The 27,947-nt window shown below is 48.9% G+C and overlaps 2 protein-coding genes across 2 annotated transcripts; both read left to right on the top strand.

Moving 5' to 3' along the window:
* The first annotated feature begins 17,328 nt into the window (after positions 1–17,328).
* LOC120703325 (39S ribosomal protein L46, mitochondrial-like) lies at positions 17,329–22,397 on the top strand. The gene is made up of 6 exons (XM_039987360.1): positions 17,329–17,612; positions 17,713–17,778; positions 20,316–20,390; positions 21,450–21,579; positions 21,705–21,824; positions 21,959–22,397. The coding sequence occupies exons 1-6, from the start codon at positions 17,407–17,409 to the stop codon at positions 22,106–22,108; spliced, it is 747 nt and encodes a 248-aa protein (XP_039843294.1). The 5' UTR covers positions 17,329–17,406; the 3' UTR covers positions 22,109–22,397.
* A 355-nt stretch (positions 22,398–22,752) lies between these two features.
* LOC120703326 (uncharacterized membrane protein At3g27390) lies at positions 22,753–26,050 on the top strand. The gene is made up of 10 exons (XM_039987361.1): positions 22,753–23,072; positions 23,222–23,330; positions 23,484–23,676; positions 23,772–23,908; positions 24,096–24,384; positions 24,497–24,603; positions 24,733–24,904; positions 24,982–25,180; positions 25,296–25,536; positions 25,624–26,050. Exons 1-10 carry the CDS (start codon positions 22,976–22,978, stop codon positions 25,853–25,855), a joined length of 1,776 nt encoding a protein of 591 aa, XP_039843295.1. The 5' UTR covers positions 22,753–22,975; the 3' UTR covers positions 25,856–26,050.
* The last annotated feature ends 1,897 nt before the right edge of the window (positions 26,051–27,947 follow it).

The raw sequence follows: 27,947 nt of genomic DNA on the forward strand, positions 1-27,947 counted from the left end.
TCGCCGCCCGTCTGCAAGGTGCGGACGGCGGCCTCCCGACAACTGCATCGCTTAAGGGTGAATTTGTTTAATATAGTATATTTAATTACATTCTTTTTTTAATCACAGTTACAATAAAGTTTTATATGATTGCAGTGGATTATATATTATAGGATTGCAGTGGATATGTTGTGTAGCAATTATGATAAGTAGTGTAGCAATTGCAGTAATTTAAATTTAAGAAATTGTCATTGCAATCAATATTGATTTCAATATATTGTTATGTTGGTAATTATATTATGATAATAAATTGTCTTTGCATATATAAAATGAAATCATAGTTGTATGTTATAGTACATAGTAAATTATTTGTGTTCGGTCATATGGAAATATACTAGGAAAGAGATTCGAATTTAATGTCAAAGTTGTAGCAGCAACGTTCTAGGATTAAAGAAGTAAAAAGTTTTTGGATGTTCCATCTAACGTACGATCATCTGATGCAGTACCAGGATGAGTTCTGAAATAGTAAATATAAGAGTTCATTATGGCAACGGATTCATCAATTATTGTGACTCCGGGGTAGATTTGAGTCAGTTTCAGTACGTAGATACAACTGTGGTCAATCCGTTGCACATGCGACATGCGGATCTGTTAAGTTGGATGCATAATTTTCTGCAAGTGGATCCAAGCCAATGGACGATAAAAGTTAGTGGTGTTGTTCCAAGGCATCGTGAGCACAGTTGGCGGTGGGAATTATGTGAGTTGAGCAACTCGAAATGTTGGCGTGCATTAGTTCATATGGCTATGAACAAAATGAAATTCCCCTTTATTGTGCTCGTTGAGTAACAACTGGCTTACGAAACTCAAGCGGAGAGTAGCCATGCTGTTCCTGCAGCTGAGGCGGTCCCTGAAACCGATTGGCCTCCTGAAAATTCTACTGCAGAGGATCAGCAGTCGCAGCCTGAAGTCCACCAACAAGCTGAGCATGAAACTGAAGCTGGCGATTGGGAATTCGGAGGTCACATGATTGCTGATCAAGGGGAATTAGATGAGACAATAGTTGATGAAATGGATCTAGATGACGAGGAGTACAAAACCTTTGTTGAAGGTAGAGATGGTCGTCTATTTGAAAATGAAGATACCGTCCCTCAGGATTGGGGCAACTTTGGCATGGATGAGCTTACGGTTAATAACGGCCATGACAGTAACTGGGTGTACAATCAAATGGAGATCACAAGTGGTCAATTGTTTCATGATAAGAAGCACTTGCAGCATGCTGTTAAGAAGTGGTCTTTTTTAGAAAAGAAACCATTCAAGGTGGTCGTTTCCAATCCGACCACTTATGATGTCAAGTGTCTTGCCCCGGGTTGTCCCTGGCGCGTTCATGGGTATCTGCCGAAGGCTGAGACCAACTTTGTGGTCTCGATCGTCGTTGGCCACTCATGCAAGCTTTCAAAAACTGTTGTGAAGCACAGAAACATGACAGCAAAATTTGTGGCTACTGTGTTGTATGGAGAAATTGTGAAGAAGCCTTCCATCTCACCTTTCCAGATTATGCTTGCAATATCAAATAGGTACTCCTATGAAATATCTTATGATATGGCATGGCGAGCAAAGCAGAAGGCGCTTGAGTGGAGGTTCGGGTCGTACAAGGATTCGTACCACCACCTTCCACATCTCCTTGCACTACTACAGAGTAGAAACCCTGGAACTATAATCGATATAGATGACTACCAGAATGCTAATGGTGATAGAGTTCTTAGGCGTGCGTTCTGGTCCTTTGGTTGCATGATTCAAGCTTTCAAACACTGCAGACCAGTTCTTTCCGTCGACAGTACATTTCTTACAGGAATGTATAAAGGTCAGATGCTCACTTGCATTGGGGTGGACGCAAATAACAAGGTTGTGCCGATTGCCTTTGCTTTTGTTGAATCTAAAAATGCTAAAAGCTGGCTGTGGTTCCTTTCACTGATCAGGCGGGCGGTGGTTTGTGAGTGGCCAAACGTGTGTGTAATCCATGATCGCCATAAGGGCATACTGTCAGCTGTGAAGAAAATGCAGGAAGGTCGCAATGCTGACGTTTCTTGGCTTGACTTGCATAGTCAATGGTGCATGCGGCATATGGGTGCAAACTTTTACTCGCAGTTTAGAAGCAAGCGTCTCGAGGATCTCTTTAAGAAAATGTGTAAACAGAATCAGCGTTGCAGGTTCGATGAATTATGGGCCCTTCTCGATAAGCTGACAACGAGTCATATGGAGGATGTTCGTAAGAAACCTGTTGTGGCACGTAAAGAGGAACCGCGGGGCTTAGAACCAATTGAGGGCGAGCCTGCACGTGTCACAAGAAGAAGAAAGGGGGGGGGGGGGAGATCGGTGAAATGCTTCTCCGAGTGGATTAAAAATGAGCCCCTAGAGAAATGGGCTTTGATTGCAGATACGGATGGATCAAGGCACGGAATGATGACAACAAATCTTGCTGAGGTGTACAACTGGGTAGTCAAGGCATGCCGCTCCATTCCTCTTGTGGCAATTGTTGAGTGCATTCTTCGAGGTACAATGGCATATCTTCGTGAATGCTTTCAGGAAGCTTCAATCGCGTGTGTGAAATCCTCAAATGGTGTATTGCAGCAAAATGACAGAGATATTACAAAAAATAAGTGCCAAGGGGACTATGTGTTTCGGGCTCCTACGTGTATCACTTTGAAGACTATGTGTTTTACGTTTGCATCAGATATGTAATTTACGATTGAACTGTATGTATTCTTTGTTTGTACTATAAGCGTAGTTTATGGTTGGACCGTATGTGTACTTTATGGTTTGAACGTGTCAGTACTTAATTGGTATATTGTATGTGCTGTACGAATGCCTATTGTTCATATTCTATGTTGTATTGTCGCTAATTCATATGTCCTTGTTGTACTATATTTCATCGTTTATGGTTCTGTATCTTTTATTTTTGAAAATTAAGTATTGTCTTCAATAGTTTACATTTGTTCACCACATGTGTTCTTGCTGCAGGTATGGCGAACCTTGAGCTGATCGATCCGGTGGTTGACGCGAAGCACCGTTCGCACTTGGTTGACGGACAGCTACCTCCGCCGTTGAGGTTACGGATGCACGACGAGTGCTGGAGCCTAGACGCACGTTGGCTACCCAGGTTTGTAAAGTAGTGCCAATGGGTACTCATTTTCATCTGTATAGTTCTAAGTGCTGATCGAATACACTTGTTTTGTACAGGTTGAGCGCGTCCGGGTTGCTACCGTTGTGCCATTTGGTGGAGCCGACGAGGGAGGGCAGTCTTCATTTTCCGGTTGATCGCGCACTGCTGTCGGCCTTAGTGGACCGATGGAGACCAGAGACTCACACGTTCCACTTGCCGATTGGCGAGATGGCTATGACACTGCAGGACGTGTCTATGCTGCTTGGTTTGCCGCAAGATGGCCGAGCCGTGGCAGCTCGGCCCATTGGGCTGCACTGGAGGCAAGAGATCTTGGACCGATTTGCTTGGGTTATCGAGCCGGCCGAGGACGAGCCACCTCAGATGGAGTTTACTGAGAAGCACGGGCCTACGAAGGCTTGGCTCCTTCAGTTCTGACCGGAGCACCTGGCTGATGATGCCGAGGACTGGAGGGTGAGTAGGCACCTCGAGGCGTATTTGTTGTGGCTCTTCGGATGGGTCATGTTTACTAGTTCCCACCACGACAGCATCGACAAGCACTTGGTTTGGTTTGCTCAGCAGATTGCCGACGCTCCAGAGGACCTAGTTCCTCAGTTCAGTTGGGGATCCGCCCTGCTCAGTGCTACGGAGAGAGCGTTGTGCGACGCGTGCACATGACGCTCGTCCACTGGTATGTTGGCTGGTTGTCCGTTGTTGCTTATGTTGTGGTCGTTTGAGAGGTTCGACATCGGACGGCCTCAGCTTTCGAGGTACGAGTTGTATGAGGACGCCATGTACCACCTAGACGCGGGCGGTGCGATCGACATCATCGATCAGCCGACCATGGGGACGATCTGGACAAAAAGAAACATAAGTACAATTTATTGTATTTTCTTTATCTTAAAAGAGCATACGTGCTATTTAATTCTAACTACTGAATTGTCTGCAGCCTAGGTGGGCTACAAGCACTGGACGCTTGACGTATCTAGCTTTTGTCGCAGCTTTTGACCAGTTGACTGCGGACAGAGTTCAGTGGAACCCTTACACTGCAGCCTTGACGGTGGCACACGCTCCACAAGGTTTGTCCTTCTTGTGCTACCGTGACCAGCAGCACTGGTTCACGAAGAAGCCTTTGGTGTTCGATATTTTTGTGGAGCCCTACTGCGTGCACCGAGTGATGCGGTAGCTAGGTTTGAGGCAGGAGTTTCCACTTCCATGAGAGCAGATCGACAAAAGTTCGCACATGTAAGTCTTTAAATTGGTTGTTATTTATCTACGAACGCACAATACAATATTTGACTGTTCGTTAATTTTGAGCAGTCTCACGAGTAAAGGCCAAGGATTGCGTATGAGGCTTCTTGGGCGGCAAAGATGGAGACATGGGCGCAACAGTGGGATCACGCTGGCGAGAAGGTCCACCAGGCAGCTCTACCATACAACGCGTCCACCTACGCCGCGTACCTAAGATGGTACCACAGCGCCACATGCTGGCGGTGCTTCCCCTTCTCGGAGGACCCCGAGCCCCACCACGCAGAGATTACGGACACGTTTGCCACAGAGCCACTAGCAGCTTTTCACGTTCTCGTAAGTGCTCAAGAACTTTTCATTTCGAACCAATTGTTAGCTGTGTCCTTATATGCTTCACTAACTACATCTTTTTACAATTCATTTTGCAGACGGATATATGCAGCGATGTGAGCGAGGAGTAGACTACGTACGCAGAACGTCTCGAGGCCAACCCGCCTTGTGTCGCGAGGATGGAGTTGGCAAGTGGCCTACGTCGACTCGCACAGTGCTGCATTCGGGGAGTACGTCGTGCTTCGTGCAGGGGCACGACGGACGTGGCAGTTCCACAGCACATGTCCAGTACCGCGCACACCGCCCAAGCTGGTACGTCACACACAACTCCTTCAGCCGGCGAGTATGCAGGGACCTCTATGCCCACCGGATCTACTGGTACGTATAATCGTTTTGTGTTTCAATTATTTACAATTAATCGGATTTAGTGTCTAACGCATTTTGCTTTTACGAGCAGCTTACATGCAGCTTCATGTAGCGAGCATAGTTTCTTCGTGGCCGATCAGGACATGTGGCCTGAAGTGGACCTCCTTGGTGGAGACGAGATTGCCGGAGCCCCCTTCGCGACTTAGCCGACCCAGGAGCTTCCAGAGGACTCGACTCCACTGCACCCTCCCCCCGTGATCGCCACCCACACCGTGACAAGTTCACGTTTCCTATGGATCAGTTAGCTAAGAGGAAGCGGTAGGTTTCCAGTTTCGTGACTTATCTAGTACTTAATTACAGTACTATATACTTGTACCATTTGGATTGCATGTGTTCACATGTTGTTGGGTTATATGTGTGGCAGCTTTGGATTCGGTGTATGACATGTCATTGCGTTGGCTTTTACCCAATCCATTGAAATCACGACATTGCGTAGGCTCGTACCGCTAGGTCGGTGCAGGGCTATCATCTCTAGGCCGGTGCCGAGCTATCAACGCTAGGCCGGTGCAGGACTATCATTGCAAGGCTGGTGCAGGGCTATTAGCGCTAGTCCGGTGCAGGGCTATGTTTGCAAGGCATGACCAGTAACTCATAGGGTCAAATAAGCCAGGACTAAGCAGGCATGTATATTCTTTGTCGTGGTGTGGCAAACCACAGCCGGGTGGCGGAATGCACCCGCCTAAGCCCAGAGGGTGAGTACTCGGGGGCTAGCTAGTGACTAGTTCAATCTCCATGGAAGAACACGATGAACACATCAGGTTTAGAGTGGTTCGGGCCGCCGGAGCGTAATACCCTACGTCCACTGTGTGCTGTATAGCTTGAGTCTGGGTGAGCTTGAGTGTATCCTCAGCTGAGTCTCGAGAGAGTCTCAGGATCTGTGTCTCCTCAGCTGAGTCTCGAGAGAGTCTCAGGATCTGTGTCTGTGTTCTAGCGGGCGTGCTCTCCCTTTTATATGTCCAAGGGGGGCACGTAAACTGAGCGGGGCCCCGACATGTGGACCCGGCGATGTATTATAAACTACACTTTGGCCTTCAATGCCTCAGATCTGGAGATCTTGTCGTCGGCTTCCGTGCGTAGCTTCTGACCAGGGATGGTCTTGAGCTGTCCTGTCAGAGTAGAGTCTAGCCTCTGCAGCCGCGCGTCGAGGTCATGATGAAGTGCCGAACTACTGACTCAGTCCACTGTAGCAGTGTGCACTGTTGCTCCAGTCAGTAGCTGGTCATCATGACTTGTCGTCCATGCGCACGGCGCCGAGTCTTTAATGCTTGTCTTGGTAACTGATGAGCCGCCTCGGTAACTGGCGATCCACAGTGTGGACTGACAAAAGCTGCCCCGTGCCCAGAGGTAGCAGATCCCGCCTCAACCACTGGCACTTAATGCGGGTGGGTGAGGGAGCTTCCAGCGGAAGGCTTGCGCCCGCGCCCGCGTCTGCGTGACACGTGGCGGCTCCGGACCCCTCCCGAGCAGCTAGCTGAGCCGAGAGCTCACGGGGGTCCGGATAGGCACATGGAGGTCCCGGACCCATCTGCGGGAGTCTGGATGGCACGTGGAGGTCCCGGACCCACCTGCGGGGGTCCGGGTCCGCGGTCACAGGTGCTGAGCATTTCCACCTTTTGGACACGTGGTGACACCGGACCCGCTTCCCGAGCGGAAAGCGGGTCCGGGACCGTTGGTCCGGTGAGATGGAGTCGGACCCCAGGGGTCCGGCTGCTCAGCTCCTTAGGGCATAGTTACGGATAACTACGCGAGTCTTGGCACAGTAGGAGTGGGTACCCCAGTTGCAGGGTACCGACAGAGGCCCCTGGGCCCGCCTCGGGAGAGGCAACGAACCCGCAGGTGGGGCCACTACTGTGAGCAACTTGGCTGCTTCTGGCGCCCAGCGGTGCGCGCCGCAAGGGTCTTGTCCTGCATCGTCCATCCTTTGGGTCACCTGCTGCATCATCACGTTTGGACCTGCACATGACTTAAGGTAGATGCTTAGTAGCGTGCCCACGGGTCCCAAATCCTGTTGGCTGTAATCCTTTGAGATAGATAGCTAGGTTCAGTGAACGGAGCTCAAGGGGCCGGCCTTTAGGTTAAGAGAAAGTCCGGACCTCCAGGTTCCCAGTCCTAGGTACTATGACACTCATTCACAGGAGGTGGTGCGTGCAGGCTTAGGGTACGGAACCAGGCTAAGCGGCTACACGACTCCGGACCTCCCCGGAGAATGAGTGCGCTTCCCTGAACCTGCAGGTTCCTAGGGATCCGAACCCCTCTCTTCCATGAGGGGTCTCGAGCTAAGTCACTAACTAGCCAACTCAATTCGGACCACAATCACCACACAAGAGTAAGAAGCCACGTGGGGGTTAGCGCAAACAGAATGCGTAGATTGAAATTGGAATGTAACATCCTTAGAGGCGAACTGAGAATAAACTTTTCCTTTATAACTAGATGTACATGAGATGTGCGATGTAAACCAGAACACGGGTTTATGAGGCCAGAGCTGTCCGGACCTCCGGCCCCCAGTCTTAGGTACTACGGTACTCGCCCTAGGGAGGTAGAGCATGCGGGCTTAGGGTACGGAACCAAGCTAAGCGGCTACACAGCTCCGGACCTCCCCGAAGGGTGAGTACGCTTCCCTGAACCTGGTTCGCAGAGGTCCGGACCCCTCCACGGGGGAGGCTCACCAGACTGGACCACACGGAAGTACTACCTAGTTACAAAGGAAAATGCTTTATTCCCTGCTGGGCCTCTAAGGGTAGGACTTACAGAGATGTAGAGTCGGGGGTGCGACCGGAGTCGGCTTTCCGCCGGAGAGAGCCACTAGAGTCGGCTTAGCGCGACCGGAGTGGGCTTTCCGCCGAGCGGGCTTGGTGCGACCGGAGTCGGCTTTCCGCCGGAGCGGGCTTGGTGCGACCGGAGTCGGCTTTCCGCCGGAGCGGGCTTGGTGCGATCGGAGTCGGCTTTCCGCTGGAACGGGCTTCCTCACATGAGTGAGGTATGCTATGAGCTGGGATTTGTCGCTCTGCCGCTCGCAGCTTGTGAGGGGGCCCTTGACGGGCGCCCTGACTCTTGCCGACGTGCAGCGCGCGCCGCTGCCGACGGTGGCTGCTTCACGGGCACGGTTGCCCCTGGCGCAGGAAGGCGAGAGGCGTGTGGCGTGGATGACGCCACACCCTCCGTCATCTCCACGTCGTCGTCGTGGTGGGAGTGCTCAACCACCCGAGCCATGGAGATGGGCAAGAGATGAGCTAAAACTAGCTAAAGCCACCCCTACCTGGCGCGCCAAATGTCGTGGTGTGGCAAACCATAGCCGGGAGGCGGAATGCACCCGCCTAAGCCCAGAGGGTAAGTACTCGGGGGCTAGCTAGTGACTAGTTCGATCTCCATGGAAGAACACGATGAACACAGCAGGTTTAGAGTGGTTCGGGCCGCCGGAGCGTAATACCCTACGTCCACTGTGTGCTGTATTGCTTGAGTCTGGGTGAGCTTGTGTGTATCCTCAGCTGAGTCTCGAGAGAGTCTCAGGATCTGTGTCTCCTCAGCTGAGTCTCGAGAGAGTCTCAGGATCTGTGTCTGTGTTCTAGCGGGCGTGCTCTCCCTTTTATATGTCCAAGGGGGGGCCCGTAAACTGAGCGGGGCCCCGACATGTGGACCCGGCGATGTATTATAAACTACACTTTGGCCTTCAATGCCTCAGATCCGGAGATCTTGTCGTCGGCTTCCGTGCGTAGCTTCTGACCAGGGATGGTCTTGAGCTGTCCTGTCAGAGTAGAGTCTAGCCTCTGCAGCCGTGCGTCGAGGTCATGATGAAGTGCCGAACTACTAACTCAGTCCACTGTAGCAGTGTGCACTGTTGCTCCAGTCAGTAGCTGGTCAACATGACTTGTCGCCCATGCGCACGGCGCTGAGTCTTTAATGCTTGTCTTGGTAACTGATGAGCCGCCTCGGTAACTGGCGATCCACAGTGTGGACTGACAAAAGCTGCCCCGTGCCCAGAGCAGCAGATCCCGCCTCAACCACTGGCACTTAATGTGGGTGGGTGAGGGAGCTTCCAGCGGAAGGCTTGCGCCCGCGCCCGCGTCTGCGTGACACATGGCGGCTCCAGACCCCTCCCGAGCAGCTAGCTGAGCCAAGAGCTCACGGGGGTCCGGATAGGCACGTGGAGGTCCCAGACCCATCTGCGGGAGTCCGGATGGCACGTGGAGGTCCCGGACCCACATGCGGGGGTCCGGGTCCGCGGTCACAGGTGCTGAGCATTTCCACCTCTTGGACACGTGGTGACACCGGACCCGCTTCCCGAGCGGAAAGCGGGTCCGGGACCGTTGGTCCGGTGAGATGGAGTCGGACCCCAGGGGTCCGGCTGCTCAGCTTCTTAGGGCGTAGTTACGGATAACTACGCGAGTCTTGGCACAGAAGGAATGGGTACCCCAGTTGCAGGGTACCGACATTTTTCCATGGACCTTGATTAAAAAATTTGGAACAATTATTCCATGGACCATGAATAAAAAATTTGGAATAATTTTTTAGATGCCCGCAAGCATGGGTAGTTGCTATAAATCCTCGTTTCCACAAACTCTTTCTCATGTTTTCTAAAATTAACATGAGTTTATTTGTTTTAGTCTTCCGAGGCTCCGGAAGGCTGCAAATTCGCTAGATGTGTTGATCCTCCTCCTATTCATCCGCATGCGGAGTACATCTACTACCTGCAGAATCATATCTTCGATCTAGAAATGGCAGCGAGCGCCGGTGACGTGGAAGTTAATATCAACAGTGATGATACCGATTCACAGTAACTACTCTGCACTGATCCCTATTGCAAGTGCCCGTATCACAAGAACAATGGTCCTCCACCTCCTCCCCCCCGCCGCCGCCGACAAGCATGGAAGGATATTGTGGAGAAGGTTCAACTCAGTTTGCTAGGTGGGATCACTACTAAGTGCATTACCGCTTCCTGTAACGACGTTAGATCATTTGTAGTCATTTATATTCCCTAAAGCATGTTAGGTTTAGTTATGGCACCTCTGCCATTACATGCCAACGATTGTGTTGTTTAAATTTTCCAAGGCATGTTAGGTTTAGTTATGGCACCTCTGCCATTACATGCCGCTGCACTGGTTGTCTAATTTAAATTCACTATGTAACGTTCAATTCAGTCGAGTATTCTAAAAAACATATAATGAAGTAGGAAATGATCCATAAATTCTCGGCTCCTATTACAAAGTACAAATGCTGGTGCGATAGCTAAGCTTGCATCGAACCATTGCATCTCTACTACTACGGTAACATGACACAAAAGTCCTTTGCCCGAAATGGTAAACTTGATCAACGAAGTGCAGTGGCATGTGCAACATGATAGCCTCGTGCTGAAACTAAACCTAACATGCCTTAGGGAAAATAAAATGCCGGGACCACAACTCTTGTGATTTACTGAGTGCACCGAGGATATTTTCCCTTCCTAATTGCATCGGGCCCTGCTTCCTTTGCACGGTGTGCCCTCTCTCGCTTCCTCTCCCTATCCGCTTCCCGTTCCTCCGCCTCTTGACGCTCCACTTCTTGAATCCTTTTGCGGATATCTTCTTGCTCTTTCTTGCGCTTCTTCTCTTTCTCTTTCTCGTGCAACATTCGCTGCCACCTTTTCGTAGCCCACATTGCTTGAAGTTGAACCCACCCCTTATCTTGCTGGGTCTGCTCCGTGTCCACCCACTGCATGAAATCACAAAGAGAGGGTGGACTCTATGTCCAACGCAAGTTAGAAGTTGCTGTCAAATCTGTTACTACAAACATTACATTCATATCGTACCTTAGGTCTATCCTAGCCGCGACGCTATGGCGGGTCATGCGCATAGTTCTCACACATAAAAAACCTCATTCCGGAGAAGTCGCCCAAAACCTTTGACTTCATGAGCTTGCATAAGGAACCGCAGAAGCACATAGGCACCTGCATTCCTTCAGGCACTAGTTCCCTCACCTTGTTCCATGGGATGTCGGTCGATCCTAAGGAAGACATCATGTAGAGAGCTGGTGGTTGTGCTGTGCGGCTGCGTGCTTTCGGGGAGTGTCCTATGGGGTGGAGGCTCTATCGTGCCGATATTTGTACAGATTTTTGTAGTGGTCATCGCATTGCCTGGCATGCGAGCGCAGTAGTGCGCGGCAGTGACTAGTCGTGTCCACGAAAGTGGATTAGCAGTGAGCGCGGCAGTGCGAATCAATTAGTGCTCTTGTCCGTGCAAGACGTGCGAGCGTAGCACTGCGGACCAGTGACTTGTCACTTTCGTGCCTGGGCAGCGAGCGCGGCAGTGCGAATCAATTACTGCTCTTGTCCGTGCATGGCGTGCGAGCGCAGCAGCGCGAACCAGTGACTTATCACGTTCGAGCCTACGCAACGAGAGCATCAGTGCGAATTAGTGAGCGGTCTTGTTCGTGCCTAGCGTGCTAGCGCAAAAGTGCGGAGCAGGGAGTGGTCATGTCTTTGCCTGCACACCGAGTAGCATGTAGAAGCATCCGATGCTAAGTATCCAATTTAAATTTTTGTGATCACATCTAACAATCCGACATACAACTGTTGACGTGAAACGTCACTGAGAATCCTAAATGATAGACTTCGGCGTGCTTCAACTCGTGACTCCGTCGCTGTTTGAAAGGACATCACTACATGGGAAGTCACTATTTACAATACTGTTTCGATATGGTTACATCCTGAGTCCTTCTTTGGTGTTGTAAGCTCGTGACTCCGTCGCTTTTTGAAAGGACGATGGAGGCAGTGCTGCGTGTATAAAAGGCGAGGACGTTGTTGTCGAGAGTAGAGACCATTTACCTTCGAACATATTGGAACCGTTATGAGCTCCTCATCTAGGGCAGCTATGCGTCAGGAAATGGAGGCGCATTTAGGAGGCCCTCCTAACGATCCAACTAGATGTGTTACAGATTGCAAGGTATGGCCGAAAGGTGTAGAGCCACCCTTTTGCTATTGCTAGATGCATTGTGTTCCCAACATATCGCGTGAGTACGAGACTTTTGGCCAGAGGTATTGGCCTTGTAAGAACATTGAGGAAGTCCAAAAGGTATAGCTATTTTTTTGAATATGTTTGTCTAGTTTTTTTGAATATTTCTAATAATTTTGTTTCGTTTCTTGTTTATGAAAGCACGCATTTCAGGAGACGAATACTCATTTCTGTCATTTCCATGAGTGGATTGACACATCCATCAGTCGTCGTGAACAGCAATATATGGTGTGGTTGAAGAAGGTGGATGATTGTGTACGCAAGTCTGGCATTGACAAAGCAAAACCTGGCAACAGTAGTGGCCATGAATGATGGACGTCGTACTGACCCGTTTCACTCGGATCAATCCTGCTATGACAAAGCAATATCATGCGTCTTGAATAAGTTAGGTTCCTTCCCGACCAATATGTTGCGTGTTTGTTTCGGAAGCCACTTCTGGCTTCCTATGTAATATTTTTTTCTGCGTACTTTGTATGTGTACTCGTTGTAGTTCTAGAAGTTGTTCTCGTTTGTAATAAAACCGTGCATCGTTCTCTGAATAGCCGGCTGTAGCACGTATTTATTTCAACAAAAATCTCCTGCTTAGGAATACACTGCGAACGTGTATTTATAGGCAGTCAAAATGGATAGCCCTAAAGGCAGCAAGGGGGGACAGGGGGACCTGTCGGCTCCCTACTGGCCGACTAGCCCCTGTTGGCTTCCCAATAGCCGACAGGCTTGTCGGCTATACTGGGCCATCGGACCGACTGGGCTATCGGCGCAAAATAGTGCCGTCGGCCATTCAAGGGCCAACAAGTCCTTTCGGCACCAACAGCCGCCCGAGCGCGGTCCCGGGGTGACACGGTGGCCAGCCCAGTCGGCTCCTCTGGCTACTATTTGTGCAATTATTCTATTTTCCTTTTATTTCTGCTATTAACTATTAAACGCCTAGATGCACTTATACGTGCACCGGCGAACGGGAGAGCAGGTCTCTGGAACTTTTTGCCTTTGGGATCCTGCACCGGGAGATGGTGAATAAGATTTTTAGAAAGCGCCCGGCGCGACCGCTCAACGATCTTCATCATGGCTCGTCCTTAGTCTAAGTCAGGCGCTGCGACGAAGTGTTGTCTGCGACACCGGCTGCTGCACTCCGTCTGTAAGACCTCCCGTCGATGCCGTTCGTCTTTACTGTTGGTGTATATGTGAGCCCATGTATAGAGGCCCATCTAGAGGCCCATGTATAGGATCTATATATCCCACCCTTCTAGGATTTGGAGAAATACAATCTATTATTCTCTCCTATATGGTATCAGCTAGGTTTTCCTCTCTACCTCTCTTCCTCTAGCTGCCGCCGCCGCCGGCACCATGGCCGGCCGGCTGCCGGCGCTGCCCCTCTTCCCCTTCCCTCCCTTCTCCTCCTTCCCTCCCCTTTTCCTCTGCTCAGGGCGCAGCCACCCCCTACGCCGCCGCACTGGCTGCCGCCACCGGTGCGCCCCCAGCGGCATTCGCGGCCACAGCCCCTGCCCCTGCCAGCGCGGGTGCGGGCACGGCCAGCACGGCCTGCCCCGCGGACCCCGCAGCCCCCGCGGCCTTCGTGGCCCCTGCCCGTGCGCCTGCCATCGGCTCCGCCGCCATGGCGCCCCTGGCGCCGCCAGACCCGCCACCCCCGGTGCGCCTCCGGCCATAGGCGTGGCAGGCGCGGGCACGGTCCCCGGCGCGGGCACGTGGCCACCCCAGGACGCCGCCCCTGCAGCGTGGCCCTAGGGTGCCCCCGCGACCGCGAGCTTCCCCTTCGCTCGGCTGCCCAGCGAGCCCCTGGGAGGCACGCCCGACGCCGCCGCCCCTGCAGCGTGGCCCTAGGGCGCCCCCGCGGTTGCGAGCTCCCCCTTGCGCCAGGCTGCCCAGCGCGCCCCTGGGAGGCACGCCCGCCGCTCCAGCCGTTGCGTGGCCTTGCGCCTCTGCCGCCCCCCACCACGGGCTGGCGCCTGGGCTGCACGCCAGCTCCGGCCTGTGGGCTGTGTCCTGCTCCTGGGCTGGGCCAGCTCCCACCTGGCCCACGCGAGCCTGCTGCCGCCAACGCCTGGTTCCGCGCCGCCACACTGGACGCGTGCTCCTCGCCGGCGTGCCTGCTGCCCTCGGCCGGCGCGGCTGCAGCCGCCGTGGCCGCCCCTCCTCTGCCCCAGGTCAAGGGCACCCGCCGCCGCCCTCCGCGCCGCTCTCGCCGCAGCCCAGGGCTCGCGGGCCGCTGGCGCGGGCGCGCCAGGCGCCTCCGCCGCTGCCGCCTATGGCACGGGGGCCGCGGGCGCGGGCATGCCATCCGCCGTCGCCGCCGCCGCCCACCTCGTGGCCGCCGCTACCACCCATGGCCGCGCAAGCGGCGCCTCTTCCAGCACCCGCACCGCCCATGGCCGCGCCCGTGGTGCCTCTACCCGCGATGGCCGCCTATCCTGCTACGGCCGACGCGGCTCTCGCCGCGGCACTCCTCGCCGCCAAGTCCAAGGCTGCGGCAGCTCAGGAGCGGGCCCACGCGGTTGCCCTCGCTTGGGAGCGTGAGCGCTCCGCGGCCGACGCTCTCACTCGTCGGGTCCCCTTCACCGAGCATGGCCCCCTCCTTGGTGCTCCTCTCACCGGCCAGACTGGGGGTGGGGGAGGCCGAGCGCGTCCTCGGCGGAGGGGACGTGGTGGTGGTGCTCGGGGCATTCCGGACCCGACTCCGGCTCCCACTCCTGCTCCTGGCCCTGGAGGTACGCGATGGCCATCCTTCAGCGCCACATGGCCAAGGCGCATTCTGATGTGGCCGTTTCAGGGTCAGGGGGCCCTCGTCCTCAGCCCCAGCCAGCGTCCATGCTTGCCGCTGCTGCTCCCCTGTTCGCACCGTTCTGGACCCCGCCCGCTCCACCCAGCTAGCAGCCGACCTAGTCTGGGGGGTGGGACCAGTCCGCACTGGCGCATTCCTTCAGCGCCATGGGGCGGACGCCGCCGGTCAGCACCGAGTGGATCGCCGACTCGGGTGCCTCCTTCCACATCACCCCAGATGTCGGTATCCTCTCTTCTGTCCGACCCCCACACCCCTCCTGTCCTTCTTCCATCATGGTTGGTGATGGGTCTTGCCTTCCTGTCACCGCCGTGGGTTCTGCTCCTGGCTCTTTTCGTCTTCCCAATGCCCTTGTTGCTCCTCAGATGGTTCACAACCTTCTTTCCATTCGTCAGTTTACATCTGACAATTCTTGTTCCATCGAGTTTGATTCTTCTGGCCTCGCTGTAAAGGATTCAGCCTCCCGGCGTTCGCTACTCCGGTGTGACAGCACGGGGCCCCTTCACCGAGGCCAAGTCTGACACATCTCTCTTCATCTACCGCCGTGGGGATGAGACTGCATATCTGCTGCTCTATGTCGATGACATTGTGCTCACAGCCTCCAGTCAGCAGTTGCTTCAGAGTGTCATCTCCTCTCTGCTGCAGGAGTTTGCTATGAAGGATCTGGGTCAGCTCCACCACTTCTTGGGCATCACTGTTGAGCCTCGCTTGTCTGACCTTCTCCATCACCAGTGGCAGTACACACTCAATATTCTAGAGCGGGCTGGGATGACTGATTGCAAGCCCTGCTCCACTCCTGTCGACACTCAGGAGAAGCTGTCTGCTGATCTGGGTGATCCGGTGGCTGATCCTACTGCCTACTGAAGTCTGACTGGCGCTTTGCCGGACCTCACCTACGCTGTTCAGTAGGTCTGTCTCCATATGTATGATCCGCGGGAGTCACACCTTGTTGCGCTGAAGCGTCTCCTCCGCTACGTCCGTGGCACTGTGGACCTCGGCTTGGTGCTTCACTGCTCGTCCTCTGTTGAGCTGGTGGTCTACACCGACGCTGACTGGGCTGGCTATCCGAACACTCGTCGCTCCACTTTCGGTTACGCCGTCTTCCTGGGCGGCAACCTGGTCTCTTGGTCGTCCAAGCGGCAGCCGGTTGTCTCCCGCTCCAGTGCTGAGGCGGAGTACCGGGCTGTCGCTAATGGCGTGGCAGAGGCGTCCTGGCTACGACAGCTCTTAGCGGAGCTCCACAGTCCGCTCGCTAAGAGCACGCTCGTCTACTGCGACAACGTCAGTGCCGTGTATCTCTCCACCAACCCCGTCCAGCATCAGCGGATGAAGCATGTGGAGATCTACCTACACTTCATGCGCGACAGAGTCGCCATCGGCGATGTTCGGGTACTCCATGTACCGACTACCTCCCAGTTTGCTGACATCTTCACCAATGGATTGCCCTCCTTGACCTTCTCGGAGTTTCGCTCCAGCCTCAACTTAGCCGGTGGCTAGTTGTGGCTGCGGGGGGTATTTACCCTCTGTACTCTATTTGTACTCTCTTCTTGTCCAGTCTTGAACACCGCTGCGCCGATAGTTCAGACTGCGGGAGGAGGGGTGTTGGTGTATATGTGAGCCCATGTATAGAGGCCCATCTAGAGGCCTATGTATATGATCTATATATCCCACCCTTCTAGGGTTTAGAGGAATACAATCTATTATTCTCTTCTACATTTGCGAATGCCAAAACTTAGTACATACACTGTTATTTAGTCCAGCTTTTAATCATGCTTTTAAAGATCATGATCCTGCTATGCCTTGTTACTAGTACAATAGAGTTGTTCATACTGGATCTTATCATGTTCATAATTTATTTATTTTAAAATATAATCATGCAGTTGCCTAATTATTCGAAGCTGTGTGATCTTATTTTTGGTCAAAAGACAATGTTCTGCGCAATACAGACTTCTTACAACACCAATAGTAACAATTGGTACAACATATTTGGCCAACAAGAAAATGGTACAAACGAAAGAGTTTAGTTTTTTTTATGGCAGGAAAGAGTTTAGTTTTGGAAATAAGTATCTAGTTACTTTTAATTTAAAAAATATTAGAAAGAGGTCCTGCTAATACTTTTTTATTACTACTTATGCTTTGAGTTCATAAGCGTTTATGCTCAACCATTCAAAGTTTGACTGTTGGGGGAGAAACTATATGCATGTTGTATCTGAATCATACTCGTACCAAATCTTGTATGCAATGTATCTTTTGAGAGGTGTAAAGTATTTTTTATAAAAAAATTGGGGGAGAAAAGAAAAAGAAAACCAAGGGGAAGAGAAAGTGAGAGCACAGAAAAACGGGCTTGCGGCCCGCTGGGGCAAAGGCCCACGAGGCCACGGTTTAGGCCTTTAGGGAGGGTTCTTCCTCCACTTCTTCCCTTCCCACAATACCACCACCGTTGCGGCGCGGCGCGGCGCGGCCCCCGAACCCGACCGCCGCTCCCCACCATGCTGTCCCGGTCGTCAACGACGGCGAGCCTGCTGCTCCGGTCGCTTCTCCGGCAGCCGCGAGGCTTCAGCTCTTCCGCGGCCGCTGCGCCGGTGGCGGCGAAGGAAGGGGGCGACGGCAAGCTCGTGGCGTCGGTGCTGTTCGAGCGCCTCCCCGTTGTCATCCCCAAGATCCACCCCGTCGTCTACGCCTTCCAAGAATTCTCGTACGCCAGATCCACTCATCTCTGTTTCGCTCCGCCTTATCTGATCTCGCTTCCTTGTGCTGATTTGATTTTGCGTGGTAATGGTTCGTTTCTCTGCTAGGTTTCGGTGGAGGCAGCAGTACAGACGGCAGTACCCCGACGAGGTCCTTGGCAAGGCCGACGCAAGGTGATCCTTTTTCTCATCGCGTTTTATATATTTTTGGCTTTTTTCGCCACCATTCCTGAGTAGCAGATTCTTTGGACAATGGGATGAGTGCAGTTTTGTAGTGCATTGACATAGTAGCTTTAGAATAGCCCAAAAGAGAATTTGCAAGAAGATGGTGAAAAGGTGTGATGACTTAGTAGTTAGTGCCATGCCTTGTGGCAATGTGCAAATTGTGTGGTTATTAGAGCAACTCCAACCCGCCTCCTACTTTTGGCCCCCTATTCCACCCATACGAGGGTCTCTCGTCCTGTTTCTCTCTCCTATTTCACAATGAACTCCAACAGACCTCTCATACTAACTCCCTAACTCCCTGTCTCCAACTCCCTTATTCTTTATTCATATCAAGTAACTACCATGCGCATTATTTTGAATTACCATTTTGTTTTTGCATGATTTATTTCCAACGGCTATATTTGGAACCACTATATTTTGAACAGCCTGTTTTTCAACGATCGTAATTTGGACGGTACTTTTCACAATGGCTATACATGATGTTAAGTTATGGTGTACCAGCAGATTTTATGGATCAATATATTCATATAGGTGAAAGTACTGTTATAGAAAGTCACCGTGTTCGGTAGGCTGGAGCTGGAGGCTGGAGCTGGAGTGGTGTGAGAGAAAAACACTGTTATCTGGCTGGTGGCTGGAGGCTAGTGCTGGAGCAATGTGAGAGAGAAATACTGTAGGGCTGGAGACTGGTGCACCAGCCGAACACGGTGAGTCTTAGAAGGCTTGTCAGAGGTATTATCGAGGTCTTTGGAGATGAGTACTTGAGATCTCCAAATGAGCATGACATTGCTAGACTACTTGCAATTGGTGAGAGTAGGGGTTTTCCAGATGCTTGGGAGCATAGATTGTATGCACTGGGAGTGGAAAAATTGTCCTACAACATGGCAAGGTTAGTACAAGGGTCATGTTCATAAGCCCACAATCATTCTGGAAGCAGTTGCCTCATAAGATTTATTGGTTTGGCATGCTTTTTTTTGGTGAAAAGGTGTGATGACTTAATAGTTAGTGGCTTAGTGCCATGCCTTCTGGCAATGTGCAAATGTGTGGTTATTAGTATTTAGATTTACATGGTAAACACAGGAAACATAGAAAATATATGAGGCAACTTGTTAGAGGAGTCAAGGGCCTATTGGGCCTTAGCCCATTAGGGTTAATTAGTTGCTTGCTTAGGGGTCAAGTAAACCTCTCTATATAAGGAGAGGAGATGTATCAATCTAATGAAGCAAGAGATTAGAAGGAAATCTCTTCTCTCTTGCCGGCCGTGGGCAAAGCCCCGCGGCAGGCGTTCCCAGCGCCCCAGCAGCCCTAGCTGTCTCTCTCCTTCCTCCTCAATCCTCTCAGCCCAACACCAGCCATAACACAACTATCTCATCAGGATTTTCGGTATTCACCGATAGTTCTGATCTGTGAGTAAATATCAGCGGAGACTTCCTTTTGTAATGGTCTATGGTGTGACAAAAAGGGGCAAAATGGTTAACCGTACAACTTTGTCATGTGAACCAGGATTACAAGCCTTGGGGTCATATTGTAACTAACTTCCAGAGTTTGAGTGCATGTTGTGAGTTGTCAACTGGCAGTCTTGACCGGAGACTGCAGATCAATGTTCAAAAAAGCGCTAGGCGGTATCTAGGCGGTGACCCACCGCCTAGAGCTTAGGCGGAATTAATCGGGATTAGGCGTTTCAAGGCGTTTTTCTAGGCGGTACAATATAATACGTATACTTCACCATATACTCTAAAAAGAAAAGAAAAAAATAAGGAACTAGTGGACCTTGAATGGAAAAGAAAGACCCAAGACAGCCCAAATAGCCCACCAGCCCACCTCCCCCACCTTATCTTTCCACCCATGACCCAACGCCTCCTCACCTCATCTGGTTCGACGCGACGACGCCTCTCCGTCGTCCTCTCCGCTCGCCCCTGCCTCCTCCTCCTCCTCCGAGCACCTGCCTCAACCTCCTCCGCCGCCGCCGTGCCCGTCCCCTGCCTCCTCCTCCGCCGCCGTGCCCGTCCCCTGCCTCCTCTCCGCCGCCGTGCCCATCCCCTGCCTCCTCCTCCGCCGCCGCGCCCATCCCCTGCCTCCTCTGCCGCCGCAGGCCTCCTCCACCGCGCACCTGCCCCAACCTCCTCCTCCGGCGCCGCCCATCCTGACCTCCGCCTCCACCATGGGGCGCCTAGGGGACCGCCTACCCCCTAGGCCAGGCGGGACCCCTCCGCCCAGCGCGTAAGCGCGCTTAGGCGGCCGCGGAATTCCACCTTTTTGAACATTGCTGCAGATCGATGTAATGCTATAGACCCAAACTCAATGAAACTGGAAAGATATGGCTGTTAATGATCCCGAATGGAGCTTAGAATGAATGTCTGTAAATGATGCATATTCTATATGAATTTGGTAATTGGCATGACCTGCATGAGCTTAGCTGAACCCTGCACCAGAAAGTAATACATGGTGAAAGTATCTTCTGATAGCATATCTGAAATCTTATTTTGTAGGGGTAAGGGTGATTATCAGATTGATTATGTGCCTGCTTCAAGAATCACAGAAGCTGACAAAACAAATGACCGGAAGTATGTTTTGAATTTGCATTTATGTTTTAGTTTCTACTTTTGTAGCATTGGCAGTTGCATCTCGAGACTAGCATGTCTTGTGTTTATTGTATGTGTGTACATGTTACTTTACAGTTATGCAAACATGTGCTAACTGATAAACTCAGGTGTCTTGCATGTTTCTGATTACTATGGTAACTAGCCCAACTGCTTGAACGATTTTGCAGTGATGTTACAATCGTATTTGCTATGCAATTCAATACATACAATTAGAATATAGCTTGTGTTGGTTAGGCAACCACAACAACCATTAATCCAATATTACGAATACCTGTATTAATTTATGCAATTTCACAATTTGGTCATGATAATGACATGTATCTTCTGCTTTTCCTTTTGGTTAATTATATTACTTATTGGACTTGTCCCATGCTATTATTTAGGCAGACTCTAGAGTCTGGCCCTAAAAGCTATGGATTTGTCCAATTCTTTAACAATCAATGGACGATCTTGTTTGGCTTTTTACAGCGGCAGATAGATTGTGATGATCCTGAGTTCCTGACTAACAAAGTTCAAATATGTATCTTCAGTTGTACTTGGTTACTTGCTGATTGTGACCCGCTTTTTTTATTGGATTGTGACCCACTTACTTGTACTACAGCAAGTTTTAAAGATTGATGTGGTTCAGATACAGATGCACAAATCTTAAATTACTTTGCGGTCAAGTAGCCAAGTAAAGCTACAACAATACATATTTGAAGGTTGCTAGCTACAATCATCAGTTCATCACAATCTGTCTGCAGTGTGCTCCTGTAAGAAACTGAAACCGGAGAGCATCCATGTATCTTTCATAGCTAAAGCATTCATTGATTATGGTTGCTTCTCATATAATGACAGTAATAGCTATTTGTCATTTCCAGTTTTGTACTCAGTATTATTAAGGGTCTCTTCTTTTCACCCTGCAAGCATTGCATCATAGAACTGCACTGTAGGTTGAATCTATATAACATGAAGCCATGAGCTTGCTAGTCTGTCAGCATTGCACTGTACAAGCATGCACTAAACCATTGTTTTATGTAGGTCTTTACAACGAGCTCTTGATAATAAACTTTATCTTGTCCTATATGGCAATGCATATGGGGCTCCTGATGGAAAGCCTGTCTGGCATTTTCCAGAAAAAGTGTACGAAAATGAAGAAACTATGCGATTGGTATGCAGTTCTAAAAATATACGAATGAAATATCATCAATTCATGCTGTAGTCTGATTCTTGTTTCTTTGACTGGTTTGAAGCTGTTGTTTGAAACTGTTTCATATGTCCTTTGATTTATTTCAGTGTGCTGAGTCTGCATTAAAATCTGTTCTTGGGGGACTTGACAATACATACTTTGTTGGCAATGCTCCAATGGCTCATATGGCGATTGAACAAACGGATTCAAGTGTTTCACCATTCAAGGTGCCTAAACGAAACTTTGTGCAACACATTCATAGCACTGTCTTCTTCATTGATCCGTTTAGAGACCTTGTATGCTAGGAAGATATGTTTGCAGGCCATTCTCTGTATCCTTAATCCTTCTATGCTTGTCGCAGCGTTTCTTTTTCAAGTCACAAGTGGTTGGCACAACAAAATACCATATTGGAAAATGCAAGGACTATGCGTGGGTAACCAAGGATGAGCTACTGGAGCTTTTTCCTGAGAACAAGGATTTCTTCAACAAGATGATCATTCACATAAGATAGCTCTCTAATGAAGGCATGGGAAAGCTGAGGCCAGTCTGAACAATTAGCATTTTGTTTCTTGACTTGTACAAGTTTAGCACCACTATAGTCATGAATTAGCAGGAAACGACTACTCAAAACTTACTCCATTTTGCCTCTGTTTTTTTGGGCCAACTCTGTATGACAATATGGCATTGCTGTAGCATGTAGTCCTCTCCCAGCTGCTGTATGTTTACATACCATATTATCAGTTTGCTATCGATGGGAGAAAATAATTTTCAGGGTGGCTTTTGATTCCCCTGCTTTGTTATGCTTTTATTATCTTGCTAACTTGTGCCACGATGGTTGAGCCTGGAAATCTCTACTCTGCATTTCTGTTTTCTGCCAAATGCTCCTGAGCAAGTTTTATCCAGCCTACTCTGTCAGCAACCCGAATGACATGCAGTACGCCTTGTGATGTGTTCAAAGTTCTATATGCTACATATCTTTCCATATTTTCCCTTCTCTACTCTCGACATATTTTATCCAAAAATGATGGTCTCCGATGTACGCACAGCTGCTTAATCTGCAATTGTCATGGGAAGGTTCGCCGGTGGCCGACACCGGCCATGACACCAATAGAAAATGGCAGGCTTCAGGAGCGTGTGGCGCATGCAAGCCAACACGCGTCAAGTCCAAGCGCTTCCACAGCACACCGCCTCTGATTCTCTGTCCACCTCCAGCTCCAGGCTTCCCACCCTATTCTCTTCTTGTTCTGCCTGTCGTTTACTTGGTCTCGGCTTTCTTTGTGCACTGTGCTTGTTGCCTCTTCTCCCAGGGCAGAGGAAGAAGGCAGCGGGAACGAGCCGAGCAGGAGGAGGTTGTGCTCGGGGCGATTGCCCGGCATCCATGCAGGTCCCTGTGGGCTTTCTCGGCAAGCTCTGGAGCTTCGTGTCCTTCCTACCCTTCTTCATCCTCCTGCTGCTGCTCCTGGGCTCCGTCAAAGGTAACAGCAGATGCCGCATGCAATCCTGTAAATCTGCAATGTTTTGAGGATAATTACAGCAGTGTGCTAAGAGTTTAAGGTTTATGATGATCAGTTCAGACTGGATGTTAATGAGGTAGGTAAATAGTTTACTGTTTCTTCCCCTGCAGCTGTCCTGATCGGTCCAGTTGCGGCCGGCATTGTTTTCTTTGGGAACTCTGCGGTGATTATTGGACTGTGGCCTGCACATTTCATCTGGACGTACTACTGCGTTCTCAAGTAGGGTAACTTCTTCCACTTTGGTAAATTTGGCATGAATTCTAGCAGCAGATGTACATTCTTATTCAATGAAATGTGGAACTAGTACTAGTTAATCTTCTCTTGGATAAGACCAAGTCAAGGTTTAGTTTGTAAAGAAGGCTTGTCTTGCAGAACTGAAAGGATCGGGCTAGTGTTGAAGATCTTTATTGGAATATTGTTGCCATTACCCCTGCTCCTACTGCCAGTACTTGCTATTGTCGGGAGTCTGCTGAGTGGTGTAGGCTATGGAGTTTTTGTTCCCCTTATGGCAACCTTTGAGGCTGTTGGCGAGGGTGTCACGGACAAGCTGGTTCATTGCTTTATGGTATATGCATGTGCCTATTGAAGTTCAGATAGTATTGTTGATTTTCTTTTATGGGTAAACGTCATGAATAGTATTACAAAATCACCATATTTTAGGATGGAACTGCTAGTACAATAGCTGGAGCTTGCACGGTTGTTCGCGATGTCATGGACTTCTGCTTCCACTCGTACTTCTCCTTCATGGATGATCTTATTGAGACAATGGGGGAAGATGAAACCCCTTTTGACATCAAGTATGTTTTTTCTGTTTCTCTGTTTTGAGTAATCAGATACTGGAGCCTCATTCAGAAACCAATGCGAACTATGCATATCTTCTGGCCTTCTATACTTGTACCCTCTGGTCATGCACCCTGATAGGAATACTTATATCAAATTATGCCTGTGCAAGCATTACTGATATAATTTGGTGTTTTTGTGAAGGTTGTCTTATCTACCACGAAGTGCGCTTGTTGCCTTTGTTGCTGTTCCAGTAGATGTACTGATGATAAGTGCAGTGGCTTTGTGGAAAAGCCCTTGCATGTTGTTGAAAGGATGGCAAAGGTTATGCGAGGATCTAGTCGGAAGGGAAGGACCATTTCTAGAAACTGTCTGTGTGCCTTTTGCTGGTTTAGCCATTATACTATGGCCTCTTGCTGTGATTGGGGGAATAATAGCTTCATTTTTCAGCAGCTTCTTGTTCGGTTTTCGTGCAGGACTTATTGCTTATCAGGTCTGTTTAGCATCTTTTCTGATGAAGAAACTGCCCTTACAGAGAATTCATACTCTAGTAGCAGCGTGATGTGAATCATTAGTTATATATATGCCAGAATGATTATATGCAGGAGGCTTCTTTCAAGATGGGTCTTGCATACATGATTTCAGCAGTAGCAATTTTTGATGAATACACCAATGATTTGCTTTACCTAAGAGAAGGCTCATGTCTCCCAAGGTATGTTTCAACAGCTATTTCCACAACATAGCAGCTTTCTCTTGAAACTTCCCTCCTTGTTTGCATGGTGTTGCATCCATGCATAGAGCTTTTGGCAATTAGCTAGTCAGTAACCCCTTTGACAGACAGGCCCAAATACCGAAAAGCAGATATCCAGAAGTGTGAGACTGGCCAGAACAAGGAAAGGTACAACATTACAGCTGATCCTGCAGTGAGGCAACATGGCCATCATAAGCATAGAAGGGCATTGCAGCGATCCAAGACATTCATGCAAACCATCCAGCGACTAAGACCAATTCAGGTGAATGTCTCTTCATCTTGCATGATGTATATACCTGTTTTAGTAGTGTAACTATCCTTTTTCACTTCACTATGTAGATATGGGATTGGTTCTTCCGATCCTGCAGTGAGCTCAATGGAAGGATATTACTGAGTGAGGGCCTGATCACTGCTGAAGATATGGAGGAATATATCACCAAAGGAAAAGGCAAGAAATTAAGCATCAAACTGCCTGCTTGGTGCGTTCTTCAGTGTCTGATACGATCTGCAAAATCTGATTCGAACGGTTTGCTCATATGTACGTCTACCTACCTAGCATATGACTTTCTACTTTAAGACTTCATGATTTATACATATCATTCCTAGCTACTTCCTCATCTTTATGGCTCACCGTGTCCCATCTGTACTGGTAGCTGATAATGTCGAAGTGACGAACTTCAATTGGCCTAAAGACAAAGTATTCGACTGGATGCTCGGACCACTTGTGGTCATAAAGGAGCAAATGAAAAAACTAGATATCAATGAAGACGAGGAGATGTGCTTGAGGAAACTCATCATGACGAACAAGAACGAAAAGCCATCCGACTGGGACGATTCTGGTTTCCCATCGGACGATAGTATAAAGAGAGGTCAGCTCCAGGCGATAATCAGAAGGTAGGAATGCACCTCCCAATTCAAGATGTCCAACTTTTAACAATATTTCTGAAGCAACCCTAAGTGACCAAACTCCTTGATTCACAGGTTGCAGGGGATCGTGGCAAACATGTCCCGTGTACCAAGTTTCAGGAGGCGGTTCATCAATCTGGTCAGGGCGTTGTATCTGGAGGCGATCGAGGCGGGAGCCATTGACGGATCACGGGATGTGAAGCGCAGAGTGAAGGCTGATGTTGCTTCTGGAAAGATTGGGGAGGAAGGCACGTCAGATGTTGCGGGTTCGTCAAATGATACGTTATGGAACATCGACATGGTATGATATTGTGATGTGCAGGAAATCTTCTGAAACTTTCAGCACTCTTCTGGGCCTTGTTTTAGTTGTGAAAAATATCTCTGGTACACGGTTTGTACGACTTGTGAATAGTATAATCCATCTTTTCTGTTCATACTGTAGAAAATGAATGTGCCTTTGTAGTTGATTGGGCTACAAATTCCAATGTTCTATGTTGCACGAGTTTCCTGGAACGATTATATGCGTTGTGTCGATCCATGGATCAAGGGTAGGACAGTGAAATGAAGACATCAAAAGAATAAGAAAAAAAAATCTCGCTCAAATGTTTCAGATGCCTGAGCAACATCTATGAATGGACGATTGGCTTCAGTTGCAGCATGGCGCGCAGCTGGTCGGTCGGACCTAGGACTTTTACCGATTTCGGCTTCGCCCGTTGTTTGGACTAAATTGAGGCACTTGAGCAACATCCACCTAAACATGAAGCTGTATCGTCAACAAATGCATCCAAACAAACTAAACACGCCATTCAATACCGCCTGCAGGGTACAGATTCGAAACTCCGAGAAGAAGAAATAAGTAAGTAGTATAAAGCCTCCACCATCCCATGTTACCCTATTCTTATTAGGGTGGGTATAGATTCACATCCATATCCAAAGGGAGAAATATAGTTAAGATACAAGTAAAAAAAAATCGACCATTCAATCAGAATATCAGCATGGCCAATGCACTGCAGTTATTCATGAAAATCAATTGAAAATCACGCAGACGATTCAGCTATGCAAGTTTGGGGGTGGGGTGGGGTGGGGGGGGGGGGGGGGGGGTTGGCTATATATCGCCTAGGCATCGCCTGAAGCACAAATTGGCCCGTTTCTAATTACATCGGGCCCAATAGCATCACATTTAGTACCGTGCACAAACTTTACTTCTCTCTTTTCCATGCATCCGTTGGCCAGCTGCATGCAACATGCACATGCATACATAGCAGTACATTATCTTCTTTTTAGTTTATTATTTGTTCTCTACTACTTCGATTGTTTCCTTTTCTTTATTCTTTCTATTTCTTTCCTTCATTCTTTTTCTTTTTTCTTTTTTATTCTAAGCCTGCATATACAAATTTATTTTATATATAAATAATTTTGCATATTCTTTTGTTCACATTTAAAAGCTATCCACACTCAATGTAGACTTATTTATCTGTATTGTAGATTTATAAAAAAAATAGTATGTAAAAAATAAGTAGTTCTTTCTATATGCTAATTTTTCTTCATGTAAAAATATTTGTCTGCGTGTAACTAATTTGTTCGTAATGCTAAATTATTTGTTTGCTTTGTTGATTAAATTATTTCGTGACGTTGATCCATTTGTTCGCGATGTTTATTTTTCATTATTTATTCTATACAACCAAATATTCGCGGTGTGTAATATTTTATTTGTTGTATATTATTATTTGTTCATTATGTTTAATTTTTTTGTTTGTAGAAAATAATCATTTGTTCATGTTCTTAAAATATTTGTTCTCAAAATCCGAAATTCACTATTTAGTTTTAAAAAATATTTAAAAAATATCATGCAAACATAGACAAGTGTGATCTTATTTTGAAGATCTTGTCGTAAGAAAGATAATGGTGCACTCCAAATTTAATCTGAGTGCTTGGTTTAATAGTTGTAGCTTTTTTTAGTTTTAGATTTTCATGCATGTGGTGATGTCATCATGTTTGTCCACACAAGTTACCTATCAACAAGCGCAGCAATTCAACATAAGTGGGCCACAGCAATTCAACATAAATGGTCCGCCTCGAACTATAACCATGCCCGCATGATGATGGGGCGTAGAGTGGTAAGTTCAACCTCACACCCATAATAAAAAAACTTCACAAATTTTCTATTCTTTTAGATAATAGTTTAGTAGCTATTCTTTGCAAGTTATCAAGTCTTTACACATTTATGAATGTAGGATATAATTTTGAAGATCTTAAAAAATCCACTGCTAGGAAACGGTTGATTCCTGATGGCAAAAAACCAAGAGAAATTACTGATATATCAACAGGAATACACTTTTTGACTGAAAACTGGCAAGAATTCTGACATGATACAATGGTAGGCCAACATGAGGTGAGAA

The sequence above is a fragment of the Panicum virgatum genome, chromosome 4K (assembly GCF_016808335.1).
Source record: "Panicum virgatum strain AP13 chromosome 4K, P.virgatum_v5, whole genome shotgun sequence".
NCBI classification, from domain to species: domain Eukaryota; kingdom Viridiplantae; phylum Streptophyta; class Magnoliopsida; order Poales; family Poaceae; genus Panicum; species Panicum virgatum.

Bases quoted from the DNA above. Each gene is read 5' to 3' on its own strand.
- LOC120703325 (XM_039987360.1), top strand. From the start codon at position 17,407: ATGCTGTCCCGGTCGTCAACGACGGCGAGCCTGCTGCTCCGGTCGCTT. The intron at 20,391-21,449 runs GTATGTTTTGAA...TGTTTTATGTAG, and splicing joins GACAAAACAAATGACCGGAA to GTCTTTACAACGAGCTCTTG. The intron at 21,825-21,958 runs GTGCCTAAACGA...TGCTTGTCGCAG, and splicing joins CAAGTGTTTCACCATTCAAG to CGTTTCTTTTTCAAGTCACA.
- LOC120703326 (XM_039987361.1), top strand. From the start codon at position 22,976: ATGCAGGTCCCTGTGGGCTTTCTCGGCAAGCTCTGGAGCTTCGTGTCC. The intron at 23,909-24,095 runs GTATGTTTTTTC...GTTTTTGTGAAG, and splicing joins GAAACCCCTTTTGACATCAA to GTTGTCTTATCTACCACGAA. The intron at 25,537-25,623 runs GTAGGAATGCAC...CTTGATTCACAG, and splicing joins CTCCAGGCGATAATCAGAAG to GTTGCAGGGGATCGTGGCAA.